At 50.7% G+C, this 24,889-nt stretch overlaps 1 protein-coding gene across 1 annotated transcript in view; it reads right to left on the bottom strand.

The window, feature by feature from the left end:
- The window catches only part of LOC119956995 (hemicentin-1-like), a 339,271-nt gene that overhangs the window by 269,002 nt on the left and 45,380 nt on the right, over positions 1 to 24,889 (bottom strand). Inside the window, exons 4-7 of the mRNA XM_038784579.1 lie at positions 19,676 to 19,948; positions 17,622 to 17,936; positions 15,238 to 15,516; positions 5,756 to 5,805 (exon numbers count right to left, since the gene is read on the bottom strand). Coding sequence (XP_038640507.1) covers positions 5,756 to 5,805; positions 15,238 to 15,516; positions 17,622 to 17,936; positions 19,676 to 19,948 — 917 coding nt within the window. The remainder of the gene's footprint in view (positions 1 to 5,755; positions 5,806 to 15,237; positions 15,517 to 17,621; positions 17,937 to 19,675; positions 19,949 to 24,889) is intronic.

Below are 24,889 nucleotides of genomic sequence, written 5' to 3'. Positions count from 1 at the left end.
CGGGGAGGATGTGCAGACTCCGCACAGACACGGGGAGGACATGCAGACTCCACACAGACACAGGGAGGACGTGCAGACTCCGCACAGACACGGGAGGACGTGCAGACCCCACACAGACACGGGGAGGACGTGCAGACTCCGCACAGACACGGGGAGGACGTGCAGACTCCGCACAGACACGGGGAGGACGTGCAGACCCCACACAGACACGGGAAGGACGTGCAGACTCCGCACAGACACGGGGAGGACGTGCAGACCCCGCACAGACACGGGGAGGACGTGCAGACCCCACACAGACACGGGGAGGACGTGCAGACCCCACACAGACACGGGAAGGACGTGCAGACTCCGCACAGACACGGGGAGGACGTGCAGACTCCACACAGACACGGGGAGGACATGCAGACTCCGCACAGACACGGGGAGGACGTGCAGACCGCACGCCGACACGGGGAGGACATGCAGACTCCGCACAGACACGGGGAGGACATGCAGACTCCGCACAGACACGGGGAGGACGTGCAGACCCCGCACAGACACGGGGAGGACATGCAGACTCCGCACAGACACGGGGAGGACGTGCAGACCGCACGCCGACACGGGGAGGACGTGCAGACCCCACACAGACACGGGGAGGACGTGCAGACCCCGCACAGACACGGGGAGGACGTGCAGACTCTGCACAGACACGGGGAGGACGTGCAGACTCCGCACAGACACGGGGAGGACTTGCAGACCCCGCACAGACACGGGGAGGACGTGCAGACCCCACACAGACACGGGGAGGACGTGCAGACTCCGCACAGACACGGGGAGGACATGCAGACTCCGCACAGACACGGGGAGGACGTGCAGACTCCGCACAGACACGGGGAGGACTTGCAGACTCCGCACAGACACGGGGAGGACATGCAGACTCCGCACAGACACGGGGAGGACGTGCAGACTCCGCACAGACACGGGGAGGACGTGCAGACCCCACACAGACACGGAGAGGACGTGCAGACTCCGCACAGACACGGGGAGGACATGCAGACTCCGCACAGACACGGGGAGGACGTGCAGACCGCACGCAGACACGGGGAGGACGCGCGCACCCCGCACAGACACGGGGAGGACGTGCAGACTCCGCACAGACACGGGGAGGACATGCAGACTCCGCACAGACATGGGGAGAAGGTGCAGACTATTGTGGGCGGGATCCCACTTGCAACATCTCGCAAGATTCCATTGAATCTCGTGAGGCATTGCGGGCCGGGTAGATCCCGGGAACGAGGTCTCCCATCTTTCACCGGCCATCTTTCCTGCGTGGCCTGAAGATTGCGCCCTCTGTGTCAGTTTTGCCAGGAAGCGAGGGGCGATTTCTGCCTGGTTAATGGGTGTGATCCAGATCGCAATTCACCCACACTTAGTGCACTAATGATTACCGACGTGAATCATGCTGAGCCAGGGTCCCCAGGCATCTGACTCGCCCGACTCGGGGCTCAGCTCATCACTACTAACAAGGGGAGCTGCATTTAAAAGGGCCTCTGAGCTTTCACTCCCAGTTCAGCCTGGAGGATGGCAGCTCCGAAACCTGCTCCTCGCTTTCTGGATCCAGACCTGGCCAGGTTTCTGGATGCTGTGGAAAAGAGGCAGTACACCCTGTACCCCCAAATGGGGAAGAGACCCATCGTGACTAATGCCGCCTGGGAAGCAGTGGGTGCTGCAGTTAGTGGCAAGGAGTGACACCGTGCAATTTAGAAGGTGATCCTGCAAGTTGCACGTGTGAATTAGTATCCCTCTCCTCCTGGCATTAGTACCCCTCTCCTCCTGGCATTAGTACCCCTCTCCTCCTGGCATTAGTACCCCTCTCCTCCTGGCATTAGTACCCCTCTCCTCCTGGCATTAGTACCCCTCTCCTCCTGGCATTAGTACCCCTCTCCTCCTGGCATTAGTACCCCTCTCCTCCTGGCATTAGTACCCCTCTCCTCCTGGCATTAGTACCCCTCTCCTCCTGGCATTAGTACCCCTCTCCTCCTGGCATTAGTCCCACCTGTCTCCCTGGAATCTGCCTCTTAGTCCACTTGCTACCTCACCCCCACCCCCCCACCCCCAACACCTGAGCATCCAGTGTCGCCCTCAGAACCCCTCCCCCCACCCCTTTCTTCCCCGGCGCAGTGCCCCCACGTCATCTGCTATGTTAGGGAGTTCCAGGGTTTGACCATTTGCCAGTGAAGAAATGGAGATATATCTCTAATTCAGGGTGATGAGTGACTTGGAGGGGAACCTCCAGGTGGGGGGGGGGGGGGGGTTCCCAGGTATCTGCTGCGCTTGTCCTTCTAGATGGTGGTGGCCGTGGTTTGGAAGGTGCTGCCTAAGGAGCCTTGGTGAATTGCTGCAGTGCACCTTGTAGACGGTACACACGGCTGCCACTGTTCCTCACTGGTGCAGGGATTGAATGTTTGTGGTTAGTTCTGCTTTTCCATTCTTGCGTTTATATAGGATCTGCACCTGGAGCTTTGCTAAGCTCTGCCTCTGTGGGTTTGATATCCAACTCTTCCATGACACAGGGCGGCACGTTGGCACAGCGGTTAGCACTGCTGCATCAGCCATCCAGGTTCAATTCCGGCCTCGGGTGACTGTGTGTAGTTTGCACTCCCTCCCCGTGTGTGTGTGGGTTTCCTCCGGGTGCTCCGGTTTCCTCCGGGTGCTCCGGTTTCCTCCCACAGTCCAAAGGTGTGCAGGTTAGGTGGATTGGCCATGCTATGGGGATAGGGCGGAGTGGACATGAGTAGGGTGAGCGTTCGAAGGGTCGGTGCAGCATCGATGGGCTGAATGGTCTCCTTCTGCATTGTAGGATTCTATGACAGGCAGGCGTTCCATGGAGTCTGGAGCTTCCTCAGTGATCTGGAGTACACCTGAAGGTAGTGCCCCACCCATCATCAACTGGTTATTGCAGTTGGTGATAAATTCCCCTGCTTTTATTTTCAACGGCTAAAGTCCTGGTTAACGCTTGGATTCAATCAGACTTGCCCCGTGTATTCCCTGTTAGAGGACATTGGGATACTTTGACAGAGTTGTTACTCAGTCATTGGCGCACAACCTCGTAGTCTATTGGGCTTCCTTCCAGTGGCTCTTAGTGCATTCAGATTCTTCTCACTTTGATGCCTCTTGTAATTAGTTAGAGTGCATCACTTAGCTTCAACAGCAAGTTCCATCACAGTGATTGTAATGAACTCCAATTGGCTTTATTGGTTGGCCAATTGGAGTATGAGCTCCCTCAATGGTAGCTCATTGAGGGGGCCCATATAATCACCTGTGTAGGCTTTGTGAGCCAGTCTTAAATTGACTGGACTGCTAGCAGCACTGTTTGTAGCTGCTCCTGTAATATCGTTATTGTAAATAAATATTGGTGTGGTGACGGAACTCCTGCCTCCCGTGGATTATTACAGTGATGTTAGCCTCAAACCAGTCAGTGTTTTCCTGCTCCTACTTTCCACATGTTGCGAGTGTGGTGGTTTAAGTGGTGGCTCGATACATGTTCCATTTTGTTTCTGCGCTTGGTGGGATTTCCGGAGAACATTTGTCAGTTAATCTGTGAAACTGTTAGTTGTTATCTGGATAGGAAATATGGCTGACATTGATACGAGGATGGCGTTTCTGTTTTGTATGTATAAGCTTCATTCTCACTCTCGGGCACACCAGTGAGTGATCTGTGTCACAGTCAGCACCATGGAAGCTGCATGTGTTGAGAATGCTGTTCAGAGAGTTGGATCCAATGATGATGGATCCAGTTCGTGCAAATGCCCCGGTTTTGGGGCACTTTGTGGCATAGTTTGTTCTGAATGAAAGTGTTAATTGCAGCAAAGCTGAGAAGTCTCTCTCATTTCTATTTCCCAGGCTGCAAAGTCCAAATCAGTATGATCGTGTTGCACCATTCTTTCCCACTCTTGCATTGAAAAAGATATTCTGACTTTGGGATTCTATTGATAGTGGGGTCAGGTTCTTCGTACAACTGGGTTGTGCGTTTGTGATGAAGGACAGCATGCTGCTTGGGCACTCATGAGGTTAATAGGCCCTGTATGAGTTGAGGGGCAGATAGACACAGTGTGGTCTGAATGATTTGTACAGTTTCTATCATCTGGAGCAGCTAAGCCTTCACCCTGTTTACATGTTTCCTCGAATGAATGTGTGCTGGATTCTCCACCCCACCGCGCCACATTTCTGTTTCACCCCGCTGGCGGGAAGCTCTGTTTCGCTGGCTGATCAGTGGGGTTTCCCATTGTGGGGCAGCACCACTCCGTCAGGAAACCCCCAGGCTGCCGTCAAAACGCAGCATCCCACCAGCGGAGAATCCAGCCCCAGGTCTTTCAGTGATTCACTCTCGGCAGATCTTGGCCGGGATTCTCCGCCCATTCTCGCCGGCGGGATTCTCCAGTCACGCTGCAGTGAACGGAGTTTTGGCTGAGCGCCGAATTCTCCGCCCTCGCTGCCAGCGTTATTGGGCTGAACTCGGGTCGGAGAATCCCAGGCCTTGTCTCTTGCATGGAAGATACGTCAATTTCCAGCCGGTCAGGTTTCATGGCAATCACAGCTGTCCTGCGCACAGCCTGCTCCACCTCCTCCGTCAGAATGGTGCGGAGTGAAAGAAGAAAGAAAATCTGTGGCCATGTTCAGAATAGGTCAGGGGTTCTGACCAAGGACGAGACTGTGAAAAAAATTGGTTCAGCTCTCAAGTCAGAAATTAAACACAAAGGGGCTTTAAAACACGTTTCCAAATTACAGAAATCAATAAACAAAGTCTGGAGAGTCTTCAAAACTCACAAATTCCTCACTCTTTGGGAGTCAGGGGCAGCAGCTGTGTTCCAACTCAGATAGATATGGAGTGAAGGAGAGATCCAGTCTCGTCTTTATGCACCTTACAAGCTTTTATTCATAGAAAAGAAAGCCTTGCATTAAGCACCATTGATTGTTTTAAAGCCCTTTATAGCCAATGAAGTCGTTCTTTAAAAAACTGTAGACATTGTTGTAATGTTGGAATTTACAAAGCCATCATACACAGATCTCCAAAGCAACCATCACAGATTCAGACTGACCCGATGTTTTGAACACGTCAACCTCCAGTCAATGCCCATCATGTGGATACAATTAAACACACTTCATCTACCGTACCTTAGAAATCTGGATCTAATTGACCCAAAATAGAAAACATTGCATCCATTTACACCACGTGAGAGCATGGAATGTAATTTAATGATATTCATTGTATGAATGTGGTTTCAGGTGAAAGAGATGTAGACCAAATATAAACCATACCACTTTATCCCAAAATACTAAATATCAACATCATCACCTTTAACATCGACGTAGTGGACGCTTCACCACTATTTTCACCACATTTATATTATTGGAATGGCACAGAATTAAATTCTGACTGTCGGACCTCTCAATAAGACCAAAGCATGTGGAAGTTCTGCATACTGCTCACTTCAATCATCATGGGAATAGAAGGAAGAACTAAAAACACTCTGACTTTTCAGCAGTTGCAATATAGATGGAGTTGATGAAGGCTATTCGGCCCATCTTAATACATTCGTCTAGAAAGTGGCTGCAATCCTTGCCACCCTATTAAAGCAGCCAACAATTTTCAGAATGATCCTGGGGGGTTTTGCCTCAGTGGCTCTGTCCCAGAATTCAGTTTATGGTTTTATGACTTTTGATGTGACAAACTTTCTAAAAACCTTTCCTAAATTTGTCTTTGGCACTCACTTACCGTCAGCTTAATGGAGAGTTCCAGAGTTGCTTTGCGGATAAAGTCACTGCCTTTCGAAGGTGAAAAGCTCAAGTTTTTTAACTCTTACCTCACATTTCAATCTGACACTTAGAATCATTCAGATTAACCCAAAACTATCTGAAACTAGGAGAGATTTGCCATCTGGTCTTGGACGTGCCTCATTTGACCATATTTTTCCGAATTCCCAGCCATTACAGTGATTTTCTTAGTCACGCTTCCCTGACTGTTTCCCAGTTTAACAGCAACTTGCTGGATAATGCAGCCCTACTTCAGTATGACACTGAATATCAACCTAAATCAGGTGTATAGAACCGTTGGAGCAGAACAGTCTCCAGGGGCTAAATCGTTTACTCCTATTTTTCTATTCCTTAGGGATTTGGCACACCAGAATGAACCACAGTGGGTTAAAATTTGGGGATGTGCAAGAAGCACAGACCGAGAAAGATTTCAGAGTTATAGTTGGTGAAAGTTATAAATATAGAGGTGAGAAGCCATTCTGAAGGATTTGGGGGTGAATTTGTGCATTGTTCTCATGTCTGTCTGCTGATACCGGGAGAACCATTATACAAACTCAACCCCATTATCTTTCCCCAGAGCAGTTTCCCCACAGCAGTCGGAAATAGCTTTTAAATTGACGAAACTTGTTTCATAATCTTGTCCTTTTGCTGGTTATGAATTGGGAACTTGTGAATTGTTGTTGTGCTTTGCATTTGTAGTTTGTATTTTCCTGTTTTCTAGGCATTCTTTTTCAAGTAATAAATGATGGCTCCTGATGCAAGGGCAAGTGCGGCCACCACTGATACACTTGCTGCAGCTATGATTGCTGTTCTATCTGTGGGAGAAATGGAAGTTGAATGAAATGATTTGTAAACATTTATAGAATTTATTTTCAAAAAAGACAATTCGATCTGGAATTTTAATCTCCTAATGCCCATTTTGTTTCGTGTGTGCCCAAGTTTGGAATCCATGGAATCCTGACGTTGCAGAAGGAGGCCACACTGACTCCACTCGACCAAGGCCTACTCCTTCGCCCTATCCCTCTAACCCCCAGTAATCCTTTAAACTGTGGGAGGAAACCAGAGCACCTGGAGGAAACCCACGCAGACATGGGGAGAATGTCGGCCCATATACATATTTCCAAAGTTCCCTGCCATGTTTAACAAATTGTACACATATATCGGAGGTCTCCCTGTTTCGAATTGTGCCCTCTATTTTATATTTCTTCTCCTCATTCCTCTCACCAAAATGTACCACTTTGCTCTTCTCTGTGTTAAATATTTTCAGTCCATACGCTTCACCAACCTGTTTGGGTGCGCTTGGAGTCTGTCACTTTCCTATCACAGTTCACTATACTTGTGTCATACACCAATTTTGTAATTGTGGCCTGTACACTCAAATCGAAGTCATTAATATAGATCAAGAGAAGCAGTGATTTTGCAGTCAGATGTGATTGTTGTGGTAATGATTGAGTGCCAGCAGCACTGCCCATGACAACATTGTCAGCCTGAAGTACATGGAAGATAGTTGCTGTTCATGTTTAAACAATCTATCAGCCAATCATCTGTTCAGTTTTTTCTTTCACTTTCTCTCCAACTGCAAGAAATCCCCAATAGTTTACAAAATCCATCTTTTTGATCAAACTTTTTTGCTAAAGCTTGCATTTGTTCATTTCTTGCTCTGGAGATGTTTTTTGTGAACACCATATAAATGAAGTTATTGTGAGAGGATGGATCTTTCATCCTCTTGACCATCAATGTTCCATGGTCCTATGATTGTATTCCTACAATAGTCCTTAATACCGGAGCCCCACAAGGCTGCGTGCTTCATCCCCTACTATACTCCTTATGCACACATGACTTTGAGGCAAAATTTGGCTCCAACTCCACCTATAAGTTTTCTGATGACACGGCCGTAGTGGGTCGGATCTCGTACAACAATGTATCAGAGTACAGGAGGACAATAGAGAACCTAGAGGCGTGGTGCAACGACAACAATCTCTCCCTCATCGTCAGCAAAACTAAGGAGCTGGTCATTGACTTCTGAAAGCGAAGTGTCGTCCATGCCCCTGTCAGCATCAACGGGGCCGAGGTGGAGATGGTCGACAGCTCCAAGATATAAACATCATCAACAATCTGTCCTGGTCCACCCACGTCAACACTACAACAAAAGAAAGTACAACAGTGCCTATACTTCCTCAGGAAACTCAGGAAATTCAGCATGTCCACATTATCTCTTGCCAATTTCTAAAGATGTACATAGAAAGCATCCTATCTGGCTGCATCACAGCCTGGTATGGCAACTGCTCGGCCCAAGAACTACAGAAAGTCATGAACATGGCCCATAACGCGAGCCTGCCTCCCATCCATTAACTCTGTCTACACCTCCCTCTGCCTTGGGAAAGCGGGCAGGAGATACAAAAGTTTCCACGCATCAATAGATTCAAATACAGCTTCTTCCCCGCTGTTATTAGACTCCTGAATGACCTTCTTAGGGTCTGAACTAGATCTTTCTACGCATCTTTTCTATAGTTTTAGCACTATATACACCGTATACTTCACCCACTGTCAATGTTTATGTATTTTCATTATGTATCCTCATGTATTTATCACATGTTCTATGTTTTTTCATGTATGGAATGATCTGTCTGGACTGTACGCAGACAATACTTTTCACTGTACCTCGGTACAAGTGACAATAAATCTGAATCTAAATCTACACCTTTGCCATTCTTAACACAGCTACTAGGATTCAAATAATGTTGGTGCTGATTAAATCTCTCTCCAGTGTTCTTTCTCCTATTGATCTGATCTTCTAGATTAGTTGATCATTGTTGAGAACCTGAGTCTTAAAATACTTGGATACTAAATATCACTTTTGGATACTAAATATCACTTGCATCTAGCTGACAAGAAAATGTGAAATTAAATTAAAATGTTTCTTGAACTGCAGGAGATTAAGGTTGGCCAAGTGACTTCCTTGGCAGACTAACAAATAGAGAATTGCAATCTTGAATAAAAACAGAAATTCCTGGAAAGATTGCCGGTGTGGCAGCATCTGTGGAGAGAGAGAGAGAGAGTGGGTTTTGAGTCAAATGGCTCTTCTTCCAGACTGGAAGGCGACAATGTTGATGCGGTCACCTAGATGATCATGTCGTGTGGAGGCTAAATACTCCCTTACACAAAGGGAAAGCTGATGGACCACTTTTGAATGTGTTGGTGGTCAGAATAAATAGAAAGAAACAAGGGAACACGTTATTTCTGATCTCTTTTTTTTTTTTTTTTTTTTTTTTTTTTTTTTTTTTTTTTTTTTTTTTTTTAAATAATTTTTATTGAAAAAGTTTTTCCATACAAACATTTACCCCTACTAATTTTTAAATTATTTACAACACAATCCCTCTAGGCAAATGTCCCTCCCTCGCCCGCCCTCTCCCGCGCACCAGTCCTCCCCCCCCCCCCCCCCCCCCAGGCAACCTTAACAAACAAGGCAGCCTACAGTTTCAGACATGAACAGCGAGCAGACTTGCCCGCGTTACAGTCGTGCATGTCCCCCCACGACCCTTGCTGCCCCCCCCTCCCCCCCCTCCCTCCCCCCCCCCTCCCTCCCTCCCCCCCTCCCCCCCCCCCGGGTTGCTGCTGCCACGACCCCGAACGTCTATCTCTGATCTAAAAAGTCAAGGAAAGGTTGCCACCGCCTGGAGAATCCCTGTACCGACCCTCTCAGGGCAAATTTGATCCTTTCTAGCTGAATATAGCTAGCCATATCGTTAATCCAAGTTTCAACGCTTGGAGGCCTCGCGTCCTTCCATTGAATTAATATCCTTCGTCGAGCCACTAGGGATGCAAAGGCCAGTATTCCGGCCTCCCTAGCCTCCTGTACCCCCGGTTCTACCCCGACCCCAAAGATCGCAAGCCCCCATCCTGGTTTGACCCTGGACCCCACCACCTTCGACACCGTCCTTGCCACCCCCTTCCAGAACCCTTCCAGCACCGGACATGCCCAGAACATATGCACATGGTTCGCTGGGCTTCCCAGACATCTGACACACCTGTCCTCACCCCCAAAGAACCGGCTCATCCTTGTCCCCGTCATGTGAGCTCTATGCAGCACCTTAAATTGAATGAGGCTCAGCCTCGCACACGAGGAGGAAGAATTGACCTTCTCCAGTGCATCCGCCCACGTCCCGCCTTCTATCTGCTCTCCCAGCTCCCCTTCCCACTTGGCTTTCAGCTCCTCCCCTGATGCTTCTTCCGCCTCCTGCATTATCTTGTAGATGTCTGATATCTTCCCCCCTCCGACCCAGACCCCCGAGAGCACCCTATCACTCGCCCCCTTACTGGGGAGCAGGGGGAACCCCTCCACCTGCCGTCTAGCAAATGCCTTCACTTGTAAATATCTGAACATGTTTCCCGGGGGGAGCTCAAACTTCTCCTCCAGCCCTCCCAGGCTCGCAAACCTCCCCTCTATAAACAGGTCCTTCAGCTGCCGTATGCCCACCCTGTACCAGCTCTGAAATCCCCCGTCGATGTTCCCCGGGATGAATCTATGGTTCCCTCTTATTGGCGCCGCCAACAGACCTCCCATTTCCCCCCTATGTCGCCTCCACTGCCCCCATATCTTGAGGGTGGCCGCCACCACCGGGCTCGTGGTGTACCTCGTGGGGGGGAGCGGCCATGGTGCCGTTACTAGGGCCCCCAGGCTTGTGTTGCCACAGGACGCCCTCTCCATTCGTTTCCAAGCTGCCCCCTCCCCTTCCATCATCCACTTGCGCACCATTGACACATTTGCCGCCCAGTAGTACCCCGAAAGATTGGGTAGTGCCAGCCCTCCACTGTCCCTACTCCGCTCCAAAAAGACCCTCCTCACCCTTGGGGTGCCATGCGCCCACACGTAGCTCATGATGCTGCTCGTCACCTTTTTGAAGAAGGCCCTAGGGAGGAAGATGGGCAAGCACTGAAATAAAAACAAGAACCTTGGGAGGACCGTCATTTTGATTGACTGCACCCTCCCCGCCAGCGACAACGGTACCATGTCCCACCTCTTAAATTCCTCCTCCATCTGTTCCACCAGCCTGGAAAAGTTCAACTTGTGGAGGGTCCCCCAGTTCCTTGCCACCTGCACCCCTAAGTACCTAAAGCTCTTTCCTGCTCGCTTGAAGGGGAGTCTCCCAATACCCTCTCCCTGGTCCCCCGGGTGTATCACAAAAACCTCGCTTTTGCCCAAATTTAGTTTGTACCCCGAAAAGTCCCCAAACTCTGCTAATAGTTCCATTATCTCCGGCATTCCCCCTTCTGGGTCTGCCACGTACAGCAGTAGATCATCCGCATACAGCGATACTCGATGTTCCTCCCCTCCCCTAGTCAGTCCTCTCCACCCCCCTGAACCCCTCAGTGCCATCGCCAACGGTTCAATCGCCAGTGCGAAAAGTAGGGGGGATAGGGGACATCCCTGCCTGGTCCCTCGGTGGAGCCCGAAATACTCCGACCTCCTCCCGTTTGTCACTACACTCGCCGTCGGGGCCGAGTAGAGCAGCTTCACCCACTTAATAAAGCCTTCCCCAAACCCAAACCGTTCCAACGTCTCCCACAGGTACTCCCACTCCACCCTATCGAATGCCTTCTCCGCGTCCAGCGCTACCACTATCTCAGCCTCCCCCTCCACTGCCGGCATCATAATTACATTCAGCAATCTCCGCACGTTCGTGTTGAGCTGCCGCCCCTTCACGAACCCCGTCTGGTCCTCATGGATTACCCCTGGCACACAATCCTCTATTCTAGCTGCCAGGATCTTTGCCAGCAACTTGGCATCCACGTTCAGAAGCGAGATAGGCCTGTAGGACCCGCACTGCACGGGGTCTTTATCCCGCTTCAATATCAGGGAGATCAGAGCCTGCGACATTGTCGGGGGCAGAACCCCCCCCTCTCGCGCCTCATTAAAGGCTCGTACCAGTACCGGTCCCACCAAGTCCACATTTTTCTTATAGAATTCCACCGGGAACCCATCTGGCCCCGGCGCCTTCCCCGCCTGCATCTGACCTATTCCCTTGACTAGCTCCTCTAGCCCTATTGGCGCCCCCAGCCCTTCTACCAGCCCCTCCTGGACCCTTGGGAACCTCAATTTGTTTAGGAAGTCCTCCATTCCCCCTCTCCTCGTCGGCGGCTCAGACCGATACAACTCCTTGTAAAAATCCCTGAAGACCCCGTTCACTTCTTGCCCCTTCTGCACTACCTTCCCGCCCCTCTCCTTCACTCCCCCAATCTCCCTAGCCGCATCTCGTTTGCGAAGCTGGTGTGCCAGCATCCTGCTCGCCTTTTCCCCATACTCATAAACCGCGCCCTGTGCCCTTCTCCACTGCGTCTCTGCCTTCCTGGTGGTCAGCAGGTCGAACTTGACCTGCAGGCTGCGCCGTTCTCCCAGCAGCCCCTCCTCTGGTGCCTCCGCATATCTCCTATCCACTTCCAATAGCTCCCCCACCAGCCTCTCCCTCTCCTGCCTCTCCTTTCTTTCTCTGTGCGCCCTTATGGAGATCAGCTCTCCCCTGATCACTGCCTTCAGGGCCTCCCAGACCATCCCCACCTGCACCTCACCCGTGTCATTCAAGTCCAGATAGCTCTCAATGCTCTTCCGGACCCTTTTACACACCTCGTCGTCCGCTAACAGCCCCACATCCAGCCGCCACAGCGGGCGCTGGTCCCGCGCCTCCCCCATTTCCACATCCACCCAATGTGGTGCATGATCAGAGATCGCAATGGCCGAGTACTCAGCTTCCCGTACCCTCGGGATCAGCCCCCTGCTCAACACAAAGAAATCGATTCTGGAGTACACTCTATGGACGTGGGAGAAAAAGGAATACTCCCTCGCCCTCGGCCTACCAAACCTCCATGGGTCTACTCCTCCCATCTGCTCCATGTACCCCCTCAGCACTTCTGCCGCTGCCGGCCTCCTATTGGTCCTTGAGCTCGATCTGTCTAGCCCGGGGTCCAGCACTGTGTTAAAGTCCCCCCCCATGATCAAGCCCCCTGCCTCCAGTCCCGGAATGAGGCCCAATAGGCGCCTCATAAAACCCGCGTCATCCCAGTTCGGGGCATATACGTTGACCATCACCACTTTCTCCCCCTGCAGCTTACCCTTCACCATCACATACCTACCCTCCTTATCCGCCACCACCTCCTCCGCCACGAACGACACCCTCTTTCCCACCAGAATCGCCACCCCCCCGGTTCTTTGCGTCCAATCCAGAGTGGAACACCTGTCCCACCCACCCCCTTCTCAGGCGAACCTGGTCCACTACCTTCAAATGGGTCTCCTGTAACATTGCTACATCAGCCTTCAGTCCCTTCAGGTGTGAGAATACCCTTGATCTCTTGACCGGCCCATTCAACCCCCTCACGTTCCAAGTGATCAGCCGGGTCGCGGGACGACCCGCCCCCCTCCCCTGCCGATTAGCCATGTCCTGTTCCCTGCTCGCCCCGGGTCACCCCTCCCCTTCTGCCCCGCTCCCCATGGCGATGTCCCCCTCCCCCCACCTCTCCAGTCCTCCACTTCTCGTTTCTGGTCTTTTCAGCAGCAACCCGGTGTCCCTCCCTAACCCCCCTCCCCCCCCCAGGCTAGGACCCCTCCTAGCCGCGATGTACCCTCCATTGTACTCCCGTAAGTCAGCTGGTTCACGCTGACCCGGCTGCTCCTGCCACACTCCGACTCCCCCCGGCTCGGGGGGGGGGCCTCCCCCCCCTTGCCACTCCTCCCTGGCCCCGCTCCAGCGCGGGAAAGGTCGCCATTGCTAGCCACGCCCCGCACTCCTCCCCTCCCCCCTCCTCTGCCCCGCGCGCGGGAAAACAGAGGAAAGCCCGCGCTTTCGCCCTGCCACACCCCACCCCGCCATCTTCAGTTCCACCCCCGTCCCCGTCCATGCCTGTAAAGAACCCCCCCTAGGAGCTCGTATCCCCGATCTGCTCTCCCCCCCCGTCCCGCCTCCCCAACTTAACATTATAAATAACAGATAGATAACAAATAACAATGTACTTAACAGTCGCCCTCTACCAAACAGTATAAATAACCATAAATAACCATGAATAACCACAATAACAATAACTAAGGGAAGTTGGCAAAGGGGGAAAAAACATCAGAAGAAAAACCACAGCAAGAGTTCAAAATCCAAACAAAGAATTCAGCTGAAAGTACCCGAGCGGCTACGGCCGCCAAGTATCCCCTGGGTCTAATTCGAGTCCAGTTTCTCTTCCTGTACAAAGGCCCACGCCTCCTCTGGGGACTCAAAATAGTGGTGTTGGTTCCTGTAGGTGACCCACAAGCGCGCTGGCTGCAGCATTCCGAACCTGATCCGTTTTGCATGTAGCACCGCCTTCGTCCGGTTGTACCGGGCCCGCCGCTTTGCCACCTCCGCACTCCAGTCCTGGTAGACCCTCACTGTCGAATTCTCCCACTTGCTGCTCCTTTCCCTCTTGGCCCACTCCAGCACTCTTTCACGGTCGCTGAGTCGCTGGAACCGCACCAGCACCGCCCTCGGGGGCTCATTTGCTCTTGGCCTCCTAGCCATGACCCTGTAGGCCTCTTCCAGCTCCAGGGGCGAAGGGACGGCCCCTGCCCCCATCAGGGAGCTCAGCATTTCTGCTACATATCCCGGGAGGTCTGACCCCTCCAGGCCTTCTGCCAGGCCCAAGATCCTCAGGTTCTTCCGCCTCATTCGGGTATCCAGCTCCTCAAAACGGCTCTGCCATTTCAGGTGGAGTGCCTCGTGCACCTCTACCTTTCCCACGAGGACCGTGGCCTCCTCCTCCCTCGCAGTCATCTCCTGTTGCAGCTCCCGAATCGACGCCTCTTGGGTCGCCTGGGCTCCCATCAGCCTGGTGGTCGTTGCATTCATTGACTCCAAGAGCTCCATTTTCAGCTCCGTAAAGAAGCGCAGGAGAGCGGCCTGCTGCTCCTCCGCCCATTTCCTCCATTCCTCGGGTGCACCACCGGCCGCCATTTTGGTCTTCTTCCCCCGCTTTTTTTTGGGAGCTGCTGTTGCTCTTTTTACCACCCCACTCCGGGTACCGACCATAAAGTTGGTCTGGTTCTCTTCAGGGAGCCTTCCCCCACCGGGATTTGTCCTTACAGCGCCGTTGGGGCCCTCCAATCGGCCCGAAAACACCTTTGTAGCAGGAGCAGCCAAACGTGCGACTTAGCTGGTCATAGCCGCAACCGGAAGTCCTATTTCTGATCTCTTAACGCAGAAACAGAAAGTAAACAGAATCATAGAATCCCCACAGTGCAGGAGGAAGCCATTCAGCCCATCTAGTCTGCACCGACCCTCTGAGGAGCACCCCACACAGGCCCAATCCCCCACCCTATCCCTGTAACCCCACCTCGCTTGTGCTTCGGTTTTCTTGTTGAAATAGTGATTCCACTATAAGTTTACACTGGTTAAATCTTTGATTCAATTATCATTGTGATTACCAACTAACCTTCAATTTTGATGTTCACACTCTTCTTATCAGCTCCAAGTTTATTAGTGGCAGTGCATTTATATATCCCATTGTTTTTTGTTGTGGCACCTGAAATATAGAGGATTCCTGAAGTAATCTCAACATTGTTCAGTTCAGGGTATTCCCATGTCACGTCTGGCTGAGGATTTCCTCGAGAGTTACAGCTTAATACAATACTGTCACCATGTGGGAAATGGACTGGGGACTCCCCCGAGATCGAGTTGTTATTTGCTAATACAGTTGTTCCTATTGGCTCATCTGTAAAGGAAAAGAAAATGTTGGAAAACTAAGTAACATTAAATGAAAAATAATTTTTGTTTGATTTTGTTAAAGAGCAATATCTCGTTTTAACTTTGTGTGACGCGTGAGGCTTCAAAAGAAATGATTCTGGGCCAAGATCTTTTCCATTATAAAAACATTCTAAGAGGGGCTGGTTTAGCACAGGGCTAAAGAGCTGGCTTTGAAAGCAGACCAAGGCAGGCCAGCAGCACGGTTCAATTCCCGTACCAGCCTCCCCGAACAGGCGCCGGAATGTGGCGACTAGGGGCTTTTCACAGTAACTTGATTTGAAGCCTACTCGTGACAATAAGCGATTTTCATTTTCAGACCAGACTCCCTATCAAATCTTGCTTCTTTCTAATAAGAATTTGCTGCAATAGAATAAGCCAGTTGGAATGAGTGATTGTATCACAGCATCCTACCAAACTATAGAATTCTACAATGAGATAATCAATGTAAAACACCAATACACTGTTATTTTGCTCCTATAAATAAATTCCTCCCTCCGAAAGACAATGACTTTGATACATATGTCAAAGCTTTTAGATGTAATTAAATTAGTTTGAAGTACACTGACTGATGTATTTCTGGACTTTGAAGGTGTCAGGGGTTACAGAGACACCGCTGGCATATGGCATTGAGATGGCGGATCAGCTATGGTCATGTTGAATGGCGAACAGGATTGAAGGGCCGAATGGCCACCTCCCGCTTCTATTTTGCATGTTTCTAATTATCACTGCCTTCTGAGATGTGTGAGATTGGTGCAAGATTTAAACAGTCTATAAAATATGTACCTGGGAACTTTGTTAGAGATACTTCAACACACGAAAGACACCTGTATATTACACATTTCATTATTTTACCTGGTGTTTGGATCTTGAGAAGGTTTCCCTTATTAGTCTTCCACTTGGGAATTTTCACAAGAGGTGCACAATGAGTGCAGTCATACATTTTCAATATTATTATTTTCCCCGGAATTAAAATTTAGTAAGGAAAGGCGATGGTGATACAAGGTTTTCAGATCGGTTGTGTTTTTGCTGCTGACTGTACTTGTTTCCAGTGTTTACTTTGTAGGTGAAATGAAATGAAAATGAGAATCGCTTATTGTCACGAGTAGGCTTCAATGAAGTTACTGTGAAAAGCCCCTAGTCGCCACATTCCGGCGCCTGTTCGGGGAGGCTGGTACGGGACTCGAACCGTGCTGCTGGCCTGCTTGGTCTGCTTTAAAAGCCAGCGATTTAGCCGAGTGAGCTAAACCAGCCCCCTTTGAGCGTTGGAATTATCCATCTTTTTTTCCTGCTTGTCACATACTCATTGTTATGTTTAGAACATCCTCTCATCTCCTATATCTGTTTGTGAAAACTTGCTGTGTATAAAGTGACGGCCATATTTGGTTATGTAACAGATTTACCACATTTCAAAAGTTATTAAACAGCTGTGAAGAGCATTGAGATGTGCTGGGGATGTGAAAGGTTCTAAACAAATGCAAGTTCTGTATTTCATTCTTACACCAGGTCAACCAAAATCAATTAATTACATGGATAACCCCCTCCAGGACGTTAACAGATTGATACCACCACATCTTTTACCTCAGCTTGTCTATTAACTAATCCTTAACTGCCAGCTTTCAACGAATTTGCTCGATCTTGAGGCTAGGAAAATTAAAAAGTCATCAGAGAGTGTCTCTGGTGTGAAACACATCACACATTACAAGGGGGTTCCTGCCTTTCCAAGTTAATGAATTAATACCACAATGTTTCCATAGCAAACTTGTGAAGATTCTCTATCTCCTTAATGCCAAGGAATTAATTTCTAGTTTAACACAAAAACAAAATATGGCAGAGGCTAGAATCTGAAATGAAAATTGAAAATGTTGTAAATATTCAGCAACTAAGGCAGAATCTGAGGAGGGGAAAACAGAATTAAATATTTCAGGTCTGCAACTCTACTGATGAGCTGAGTATTTCCAACATTTTTGACTTTTAATTTATATCTCCTTTCAGAATAAATTTGATAAAAGCGCCTCATCACTCTAAGCATACTGTAGAATGTGATCCACAAAATGTTGTTCATGTGGAACTTACAGTGAACTTGCAGAGTCACAGAGGAGTTTGCGATTGGTTTTCTGCTGTCCAAGCCCAGGTCCACTTCTGCCAAGCAGGTGTACTCCTGTCCATCATCTGACACACTTGCAGTGAAACTGAAGACATTCCTCAATCTTAGATCTTCAGCAGGGAGACCTGGTTTTCCTGTGGAATTAATCTGAACAATCTCACTCCCTCTCAGCCATGTGAGGATGAGTTTATTGTTTGGATAGACCCTCGGACCAATGCACTCCAGACTGTATGTTCTGTTTACTTCCAGCACTTCCGGAGGTGAAGTTATGTTTATCTCGCGATCTGTTAACGAGGATCATAGTTAATAATCATAATAATCTTTATGCACAAGTAGGCTTACATTAACACTGCAATGAAGTTACTGTGAAAAGTCCCTAGTTGCCACACTCTAGTGCCTGTTCGGGTACACTGAGCAAGAATTCAGAATGTCCAATTCACCTAACAGCACGTCTTTCGGGACTTGTGGGAGGAAACCGGAGCACCCGGAGGAAACCCACGCAGACATGGGGAGGACGTGCAGACTCCGCACAGATAGTGACCCAAGCTGGGAATCTTGGACGTTGGCAGTGCTAACCACTAAATTCACTGAAGGAACCTAAGCACCTGGGAATCTCTCCCCTTAAATATATCCACTGTTATTCTATGCTAAGTGTGCATCAAAGAAAAGTTTTGTTTCAAGCACATTGGCACCTCATGGTTCATTATCTCTCATTAAGGATCAGCTCGCTGATTCACTTTGCAGATTTTTCACTCAGAGTGGTTCTAAAACCTGGCCATCCAATTGTGACACTGAAATCACTACTTTCATCAATAAACATTAACAAAAATATATATCAAGGCAAACACTTCAGGCTGAACCACTTTACAATACACATCTTCATTTTACAGAAAATCTACTTCCTAAATAACCTCAATTCTGTGTTGAGTCAAACTGAGCCAACACCATTATGGAATAGTGCTAGTTGGACCTGGATTAGTGTCAGCTTCAAATTGAAACTTGATTTTGAAGAATATAGTGCAAAAATGTAAAAATTCTGTCCCTATCCCAGGAAACTATTGTATAGCAGAGTGTGGAATGATGGAGAAACTTTGTTTGAAAATGACTCCTCCATTGCCTCATCCTCTGATTTCCATCACCTCATTCAGCAACTTGATACCGGGTAATATTAAACCAATTCCCTCTCACTCTGAACCATATGACAAGTTGTGATACCTAAGTGGCTATTTGATCTTTTCTTGGACCTTGAGAAGGATTACGATGGATTCTCGATCTTGACGCTCGGTGATTTTCAATTGTTCTCCCCCCCCACCCTTTGATTTTCTCATTAATCTGGGAGTCTAATTATGTGGGAGCTTCGGGAAGAATTTCTTGTTACAGTCTGTGGTCAATCTACATTTTCTCTGAATGCGCTGACATGGCTTATGCAACTTTGTAACATTTATAAATAGGAAGCCAAATTGTTGAAATGGATTGATACAGGGAATCTTTGTTAATTTGCAAGATTTTAAGGTCACAAGGTGCACTTGTGAACTGATTTCTGCACCTTGATAAATAACCCCATTATAAACTACTGATTTCTCTCTCTTCTGTTTTTCCCGCACTCCTCTGTTCAATCATGCTCCATCCCAGTTGAGATGAGGGACTCACTTTGTGTAATCCAATTTCATAATACATCACAAGTTATCCACACAGCAACTTTAAGCTGTGCTCAACCAAACATTTTCTGTACAACCCTAAGCATATGACCTCTCACTATTTCCTTTTGTATTGTAATAAGCCCACGGAGTCAGAAGTCCCTTCACCAGAATCCCTACTATTAACAAAACCAACAGCAGTACGACCGTGTGCACTCAGCTTGCTGTCTGCACTGGGAGTGCAGAGGATCTGACATTCCCTGTTATATACAGAGAAGAGGTTCCCTGATTGGCCCACTAATCAGGAAATTCGTGTTCCGATTGGCCAATCTCAAAGGCCTGGTGTAAGTCATTACATGTATGTTGATAGAAGAGTTTTTACTTACTGTATACGGTCGGATTGTATTCGCTCACATTGATCATCTGATTGCCAAACGCTTGGCATTTTACAAGACATGTCACTTTCACAGTCCATGACTGGATACTTGAGAAAGAAAGTGCTCGCCATTGAGCATCATATGATTCCTGATAAGGCCGTATTGCTTCCAATATTATTGTATTATTTGTACATGTTGTACTGCAGTTCACTGTCAAAGAGTCTCCAAATGCCACAGCTGGGGGGTTCGCAGTGATCTGTTCCTCAAATCCAGCAATAATGTCTGTCGAGGAAACAACACATAGGAATTGTAGGGATTTGGAATTCATTTAGAAGAAGTACAATTGTGAACAAATCCCCAAATCTTGTAAAAGTGTAAATATCGTTGAGGATGGAAAATCGAAATCAAAACGACAAATTCTGGAAATAGTCATCAGTTCAGACAGCATCTGTGGAGAGAAACAGTTTACAGCCAATGACCTTTCATCAGAAGTGGACCAGTTCATTGTTTGGCTCTTTCATTTGAATCTTAAATTGCTTCAGTGCATTTCTGACCAAACAGGATTATGAAGACTCAAGTGGCGTCTGTGCCCAGGGTGCAGGAAGGCATTGCACCATGGAGAAGAGTGGCCAACATCATTCATTCAAACCTCCAAATCTTCCAAGAGGTTTTCAAACAAACTGAGCAGACCCCTGGGAAAGAGGCATCACGTTACCCACACATTGAAAGTAGCCTTTCAGCATCCCTGTGTTTCTTTCATTCATCCGTCTGGTAGCTGCACTGAACCTTCTGCTTCAGCCTCGGAGAGATATCACACACTACCTGTAAAATTGTAGAGTGGAATTCCTTCCTGCTCTTGGTGATGAGAGGGTGTTTCAATGTTTCTATAGACATCTTCATTTCAGAGATTCCCCAAAGCCTTTCTCCCTCCTGCCTGGCCATGTGACAAAGCTAAAAAAGTGTGTTTGCCTTCTGAACAGGGCATTGACCAGGTACATACATACTCAACGTCCTCTAATAGAGATTCCCCTCTATCTGCTCGTATAGAAAAAAAATCATTTATTTGACGGCAAGTGAATTTTATAGCCACAGTAAGTGCTGAAATCCAAGTGAACTACATCAACTGCACTACCCTCATCTACTCACTTAGTCACGTACTCAAAAAATTCAATCAAAATTGTTAGGTATGTGATGTACCATCAATTGAACGCGAGACGAGTTGCTGAACAAAAGTATGGCTTTAATCTACAAGATGTTAAGCCCTGCGGTCGATCACAGTAGAAGGACGACCGCCAGGAGTACTGGGTATTTATACCCCGCCTCAACTCAGCCTCTCGACCAATCGGGGAGCCATCACATGACTGGTCTCAACCAACCGGTCGAGAGGCACTTGACCGACCCGGGCCAATGGTAAGCCAGTGTTCTGCACCAATGGCAGGCAGCTATGCTAATCATACCACCACATTCACCCCTTGCGGAGAAGGAGGCCGGGGGGGGGGGGGGGGGGGTCAACGAGAGCTGGGGGAGGGGGGGAGAACTGGTGGTATGAGTAGTAAGGAGAGAAGGAAAAAAAATGTATCCTTGGCTTCCCACTGGCCCAGACATTTAGCAACAGTACATACTGTCCATACAAGGTCCATGGTGGTGTTGAAGTTAAATGGACTCGATCAGCCTTTTCGTTGCCCGTGACGTCCTGGCAGACCGCCGCGGTGGAGGAGGTGACGTTGGTTCAGCCGATGGTGGTGGTCCCGCTGATGTCCTGGAGTCCGGGAGCGATGGTCCTTGAACTGCCTCCGTACCCCGGGCTGGTGGTGGAGATGCCATGGATGAGGGAGGGGTGGCCTGGGTGGGGCGCTGGGGGAGAAAGGAAAGGGGGTGGTCTGTGGTGAAGGGGGGGGGAGGGCCGCACGCCGGCGGATGCCAGGTCACGGAGGGAGACCGTGTCCTGCTGACCGTCGGGGTACTCCACGTACGCATACTGCAGGTTAGCGTGGAGTAACTGGACTTGTTCCACCAACGGGTCGGACTTGTGCACCCGCACATGCTTCCGGAGCAAGATGGGTCCGGGGGCGGGAGAGGTGATCCGGAGGAAGACTTCCTGGGGAAAACAAGAAGGCATTCATGAGGTGTCTGATTAGTTGTGGTACAGAGGAGTGAGCGGATAGAATGTAGGGCATCGGGGATAACCTCTTGCCATCGGGAAATAGGGAGATCTCTGGACCGGAGGGCCAGTAGTATGGTCTTCCAGATGGTACCATTCTCCCGCTCGACCTGTCCGTTACCCCGAGGGTTATAGCTGGTCGTCCTGCTAGAGGCAATGTCCCTGTTGAGCAGGAATTGATGCAGCTCGTTGCTCATAAAGGAGGACCCCCGATCGCCGTGTATGTACGCGGGGTAGCCGAACAGGGAGAAGATGGAGAGGAGGGCCTTAATGACGGTCGATGTGGTCATGTCGGGACAGGGAATGGCGAAGGGGAAGCGGGAGAATTCGTCAATTACTGTCAGGAAGTAAATGTTGCGGCTGCTAGAGGGAAGGGGCCCCTTGAAGTCAATGCTGAGACATTCGAAGGGGTGGGATGCTTTGATCAGGTGCGCGCGCTCGGGGCGGTAGAAGTGCGGTTTGCACTCGGCGCAGATGTGGCAGTCACGGGTTACTGTCCTGACTTCCGCGATGGAGAAAGGCAGGTTGCGAGCCTTAATGAAATGGTAGAGACGGGTCACCCCTGGATGGCAGAGGTCCGCGTGGAGGGAGCGGAGGCGGTCTATCTGCGCGCTGGCGCAGGTACCGCGGGACAGGGCATCAGGAGGTTCATTGAGCTTCCCAGGACGATACAAGATATCGTAGTTGTACGTGGACAACTCGATCCTCCACCGCAAGATCTTGTCATTCTTAATCTTGCCCCTTTGTGCATTATCGAACATGAAGGCTACTGACCGTTGGTCTGTGAGGAGGGTAAACCTCCTGCCGGCCAAATAGTGCCTCCAATATCGCACAGCTTCGACTATGGCCTGGGCTTCCTTTTCCACAGATGGGTGGCGGAGTTCGGAAGCCTGGAGGGTTCTGGAGAAGAAGGCCACGGGTCTGCCCGCTTGGTTCAGGGTGGCCGCCAGAGCTACTTCTGATGCGTCGCTCTCGACCTGGAATGGGAGGGACTCGTCGATAGCGTGCATCGTGGCCTTTGCGATGTCCGCTTTGATGCGGCTAAAGGCCTGGCAGGCCTCCGTCGACGGCGGGAAGGTCGTGGTTTGCATGAGGGGACGGGCATTGTCAGCGTAATTGGGAACCCATTGGGCGTAGTAAGCGAAGAAACCCCAGGCAGCGTTTGAGGGATTTGGGGGTATTGGGGAGAGGGAGTTCCATCAGGGGGCGCATGCGTTTGGGGTCGGGGCCTATCACTCCGTTACGCACTACGTAGCCGAGGATGGCTAGACGGTCGGTGCTAAACACGCACTTATCCTTATTGTACGTGAGGTTAAGGAGTTTTGCGGTTTGGAGGAATTTCTGGAGGTTGGCGTCATGGTCCTGCTGGTCGTGGCCGCAGTGGTGACATTATCGAGATACGGGAAGGTAGCCCGTAATCCGTACTTGTCGACCATTCGGTCCATCTCCCGTTGGAAGACCGAGACCCCATTTGTGACACCGAATGGAACCCTAAGGAAGTGGTAGAGGCGCCCATCAGCCTCGAACGCGGTGTACAGTCGGTCACTCGCGCGGAGGGGGAGCTGGTGATAAGCGGACTTAAGGTCCACCGTGGAGAAGACCTTGTATTTCGCGATCTCGTTTACCATGGCGGAAATACGGGGGAGAGGATACGCGTCCAGTTGCGTAAACCGGTTGATGATCTGGCTATAGTCGATGACCATCCGGTTTTTCTCCCCAGTCCGGACCACCAGCACTTGGGCTCGCCAGGGACTGTTGCTGGCCTCGATGACCCCTTCCGTCAGCAACCTCTGGACCTCGGACCTGATGAAGGATCGGTCCTGGGCGCTGTACCGTCTGCTCCGGGTCGCGACGGGTTTGCAATCGGGGGTGAGATTAGCAAACAAGGAGGGGGGGTCCACTTTGAGGGACGCGAGGCTGCAGACAGTGAGGGGGGGTATAGGGCCGCCGAATTGGAAGGTCAGCTCTGCAGGTTGCACTGGAAGTCCAGTCCTAGGAGTGCCGGTGCGCAAAGGTCAGGGAGGACAAGGAATTTATAATTTTTTAAAACCTTCCCCTGGACCGTGAGGTCCGCGATGCAGCACCCGGTGATGCGGACGGAGTGCGAACCTGAGGCTAACCCGATTTTGTGTTTTACGGGATGGACAGGGAGCGCGCAGCGTCTTACCGTGTCAGGGTGAACGAAGCTTTCCGTGCTCCCGGAGTCCAGCAGGCAGCCCGTCTCGTGGCCGTTGAGGTGGATCAGCGTCGGCGTTTTGGCGAGCGTGCGTGGATGTGATTGGTCGAGTTGAATGGCCGCGAGCCGTGGAGAAGATCCATATTCGTCGTCGTCGTCCGAGTGGGTGCTGGCAGGACCTTGTGTGCCAGTCCAGGATGGCGGCACCCAGGACCCGCACGCGGAGTCGGGGCCCCAAGATGGCGGCGCCCGCGGGGCCCTCGTGGTTGCTGGGGGAGGGGTTAGCGGTGCCGGCGGGCCGATCGGAGCGGCTGAGAGCGGGGGCAGAGAGGCGCGCAGGCCGGGCGCAGGGGCCCGGGGGCGGGGGGGAGAGAGTTGCGCGATGCGCTGGAGGGGCCCGGAAGGGCCCGGAGGAGAGGGGGAGGCGCGCAGGCCGGGCGCAGGGGCCCGGGGGCGGGGGGGGGGAAGAGATTGGCGCGGTGCGCTGGAAGGGCCCGGAAGGGCCTGGAGGGGGGGATCCCCGGTCGCTGCGCGGTACAGCAGCGAGCGATTTGGCCTGGCAGACGGAGGAGAAGTGGCCCTTCTTCCCGCAGCTCTTACAGAGGGCGGAGCGGGCTGGGCAGCGCGGGCGGGGGTGTTTCGTGAACCCACAGAAATAGCAGCAGGGCACTGCGGACTTGTCGGGGCGTCCCGCGGCGCAGGCCTGAGGGGGTTCGGGAGCGGCGGATAGCGGTGGGGAAGCGTGCTAGGAGGCCCAGGGCGCTGCAGTGCGGCTGGGGACATAGGCGTGGGCGTTTAGATCGGCGACCTCCAGGGAGGTGGAGAGAGTCCGTGCCTCAGTTAGGCTGAGGTTGTCTTTCTCCAGCATCCGCTGGCGGATAGCGGG

Source organism: Scyliorhinus canicula, chromosome 25, assembly GCF_902713615.1.
Source record: "Scyliorhinus canicula chromosome 25, sScyCan1.1, whole genome shotgun sequence".
NCBI lineage: Eukaryota > Metazoa > Chordata > Chondrichthyes > Carcharhiniformes > Scyliorhinidae > Scyliorhinus > Scyliorhinus canicula.
The sequence above is the reverse complement of the archived record's forward strand: the minus strand, read 5'-3'. Positions and strand labels throughout refer to the sequence as shown.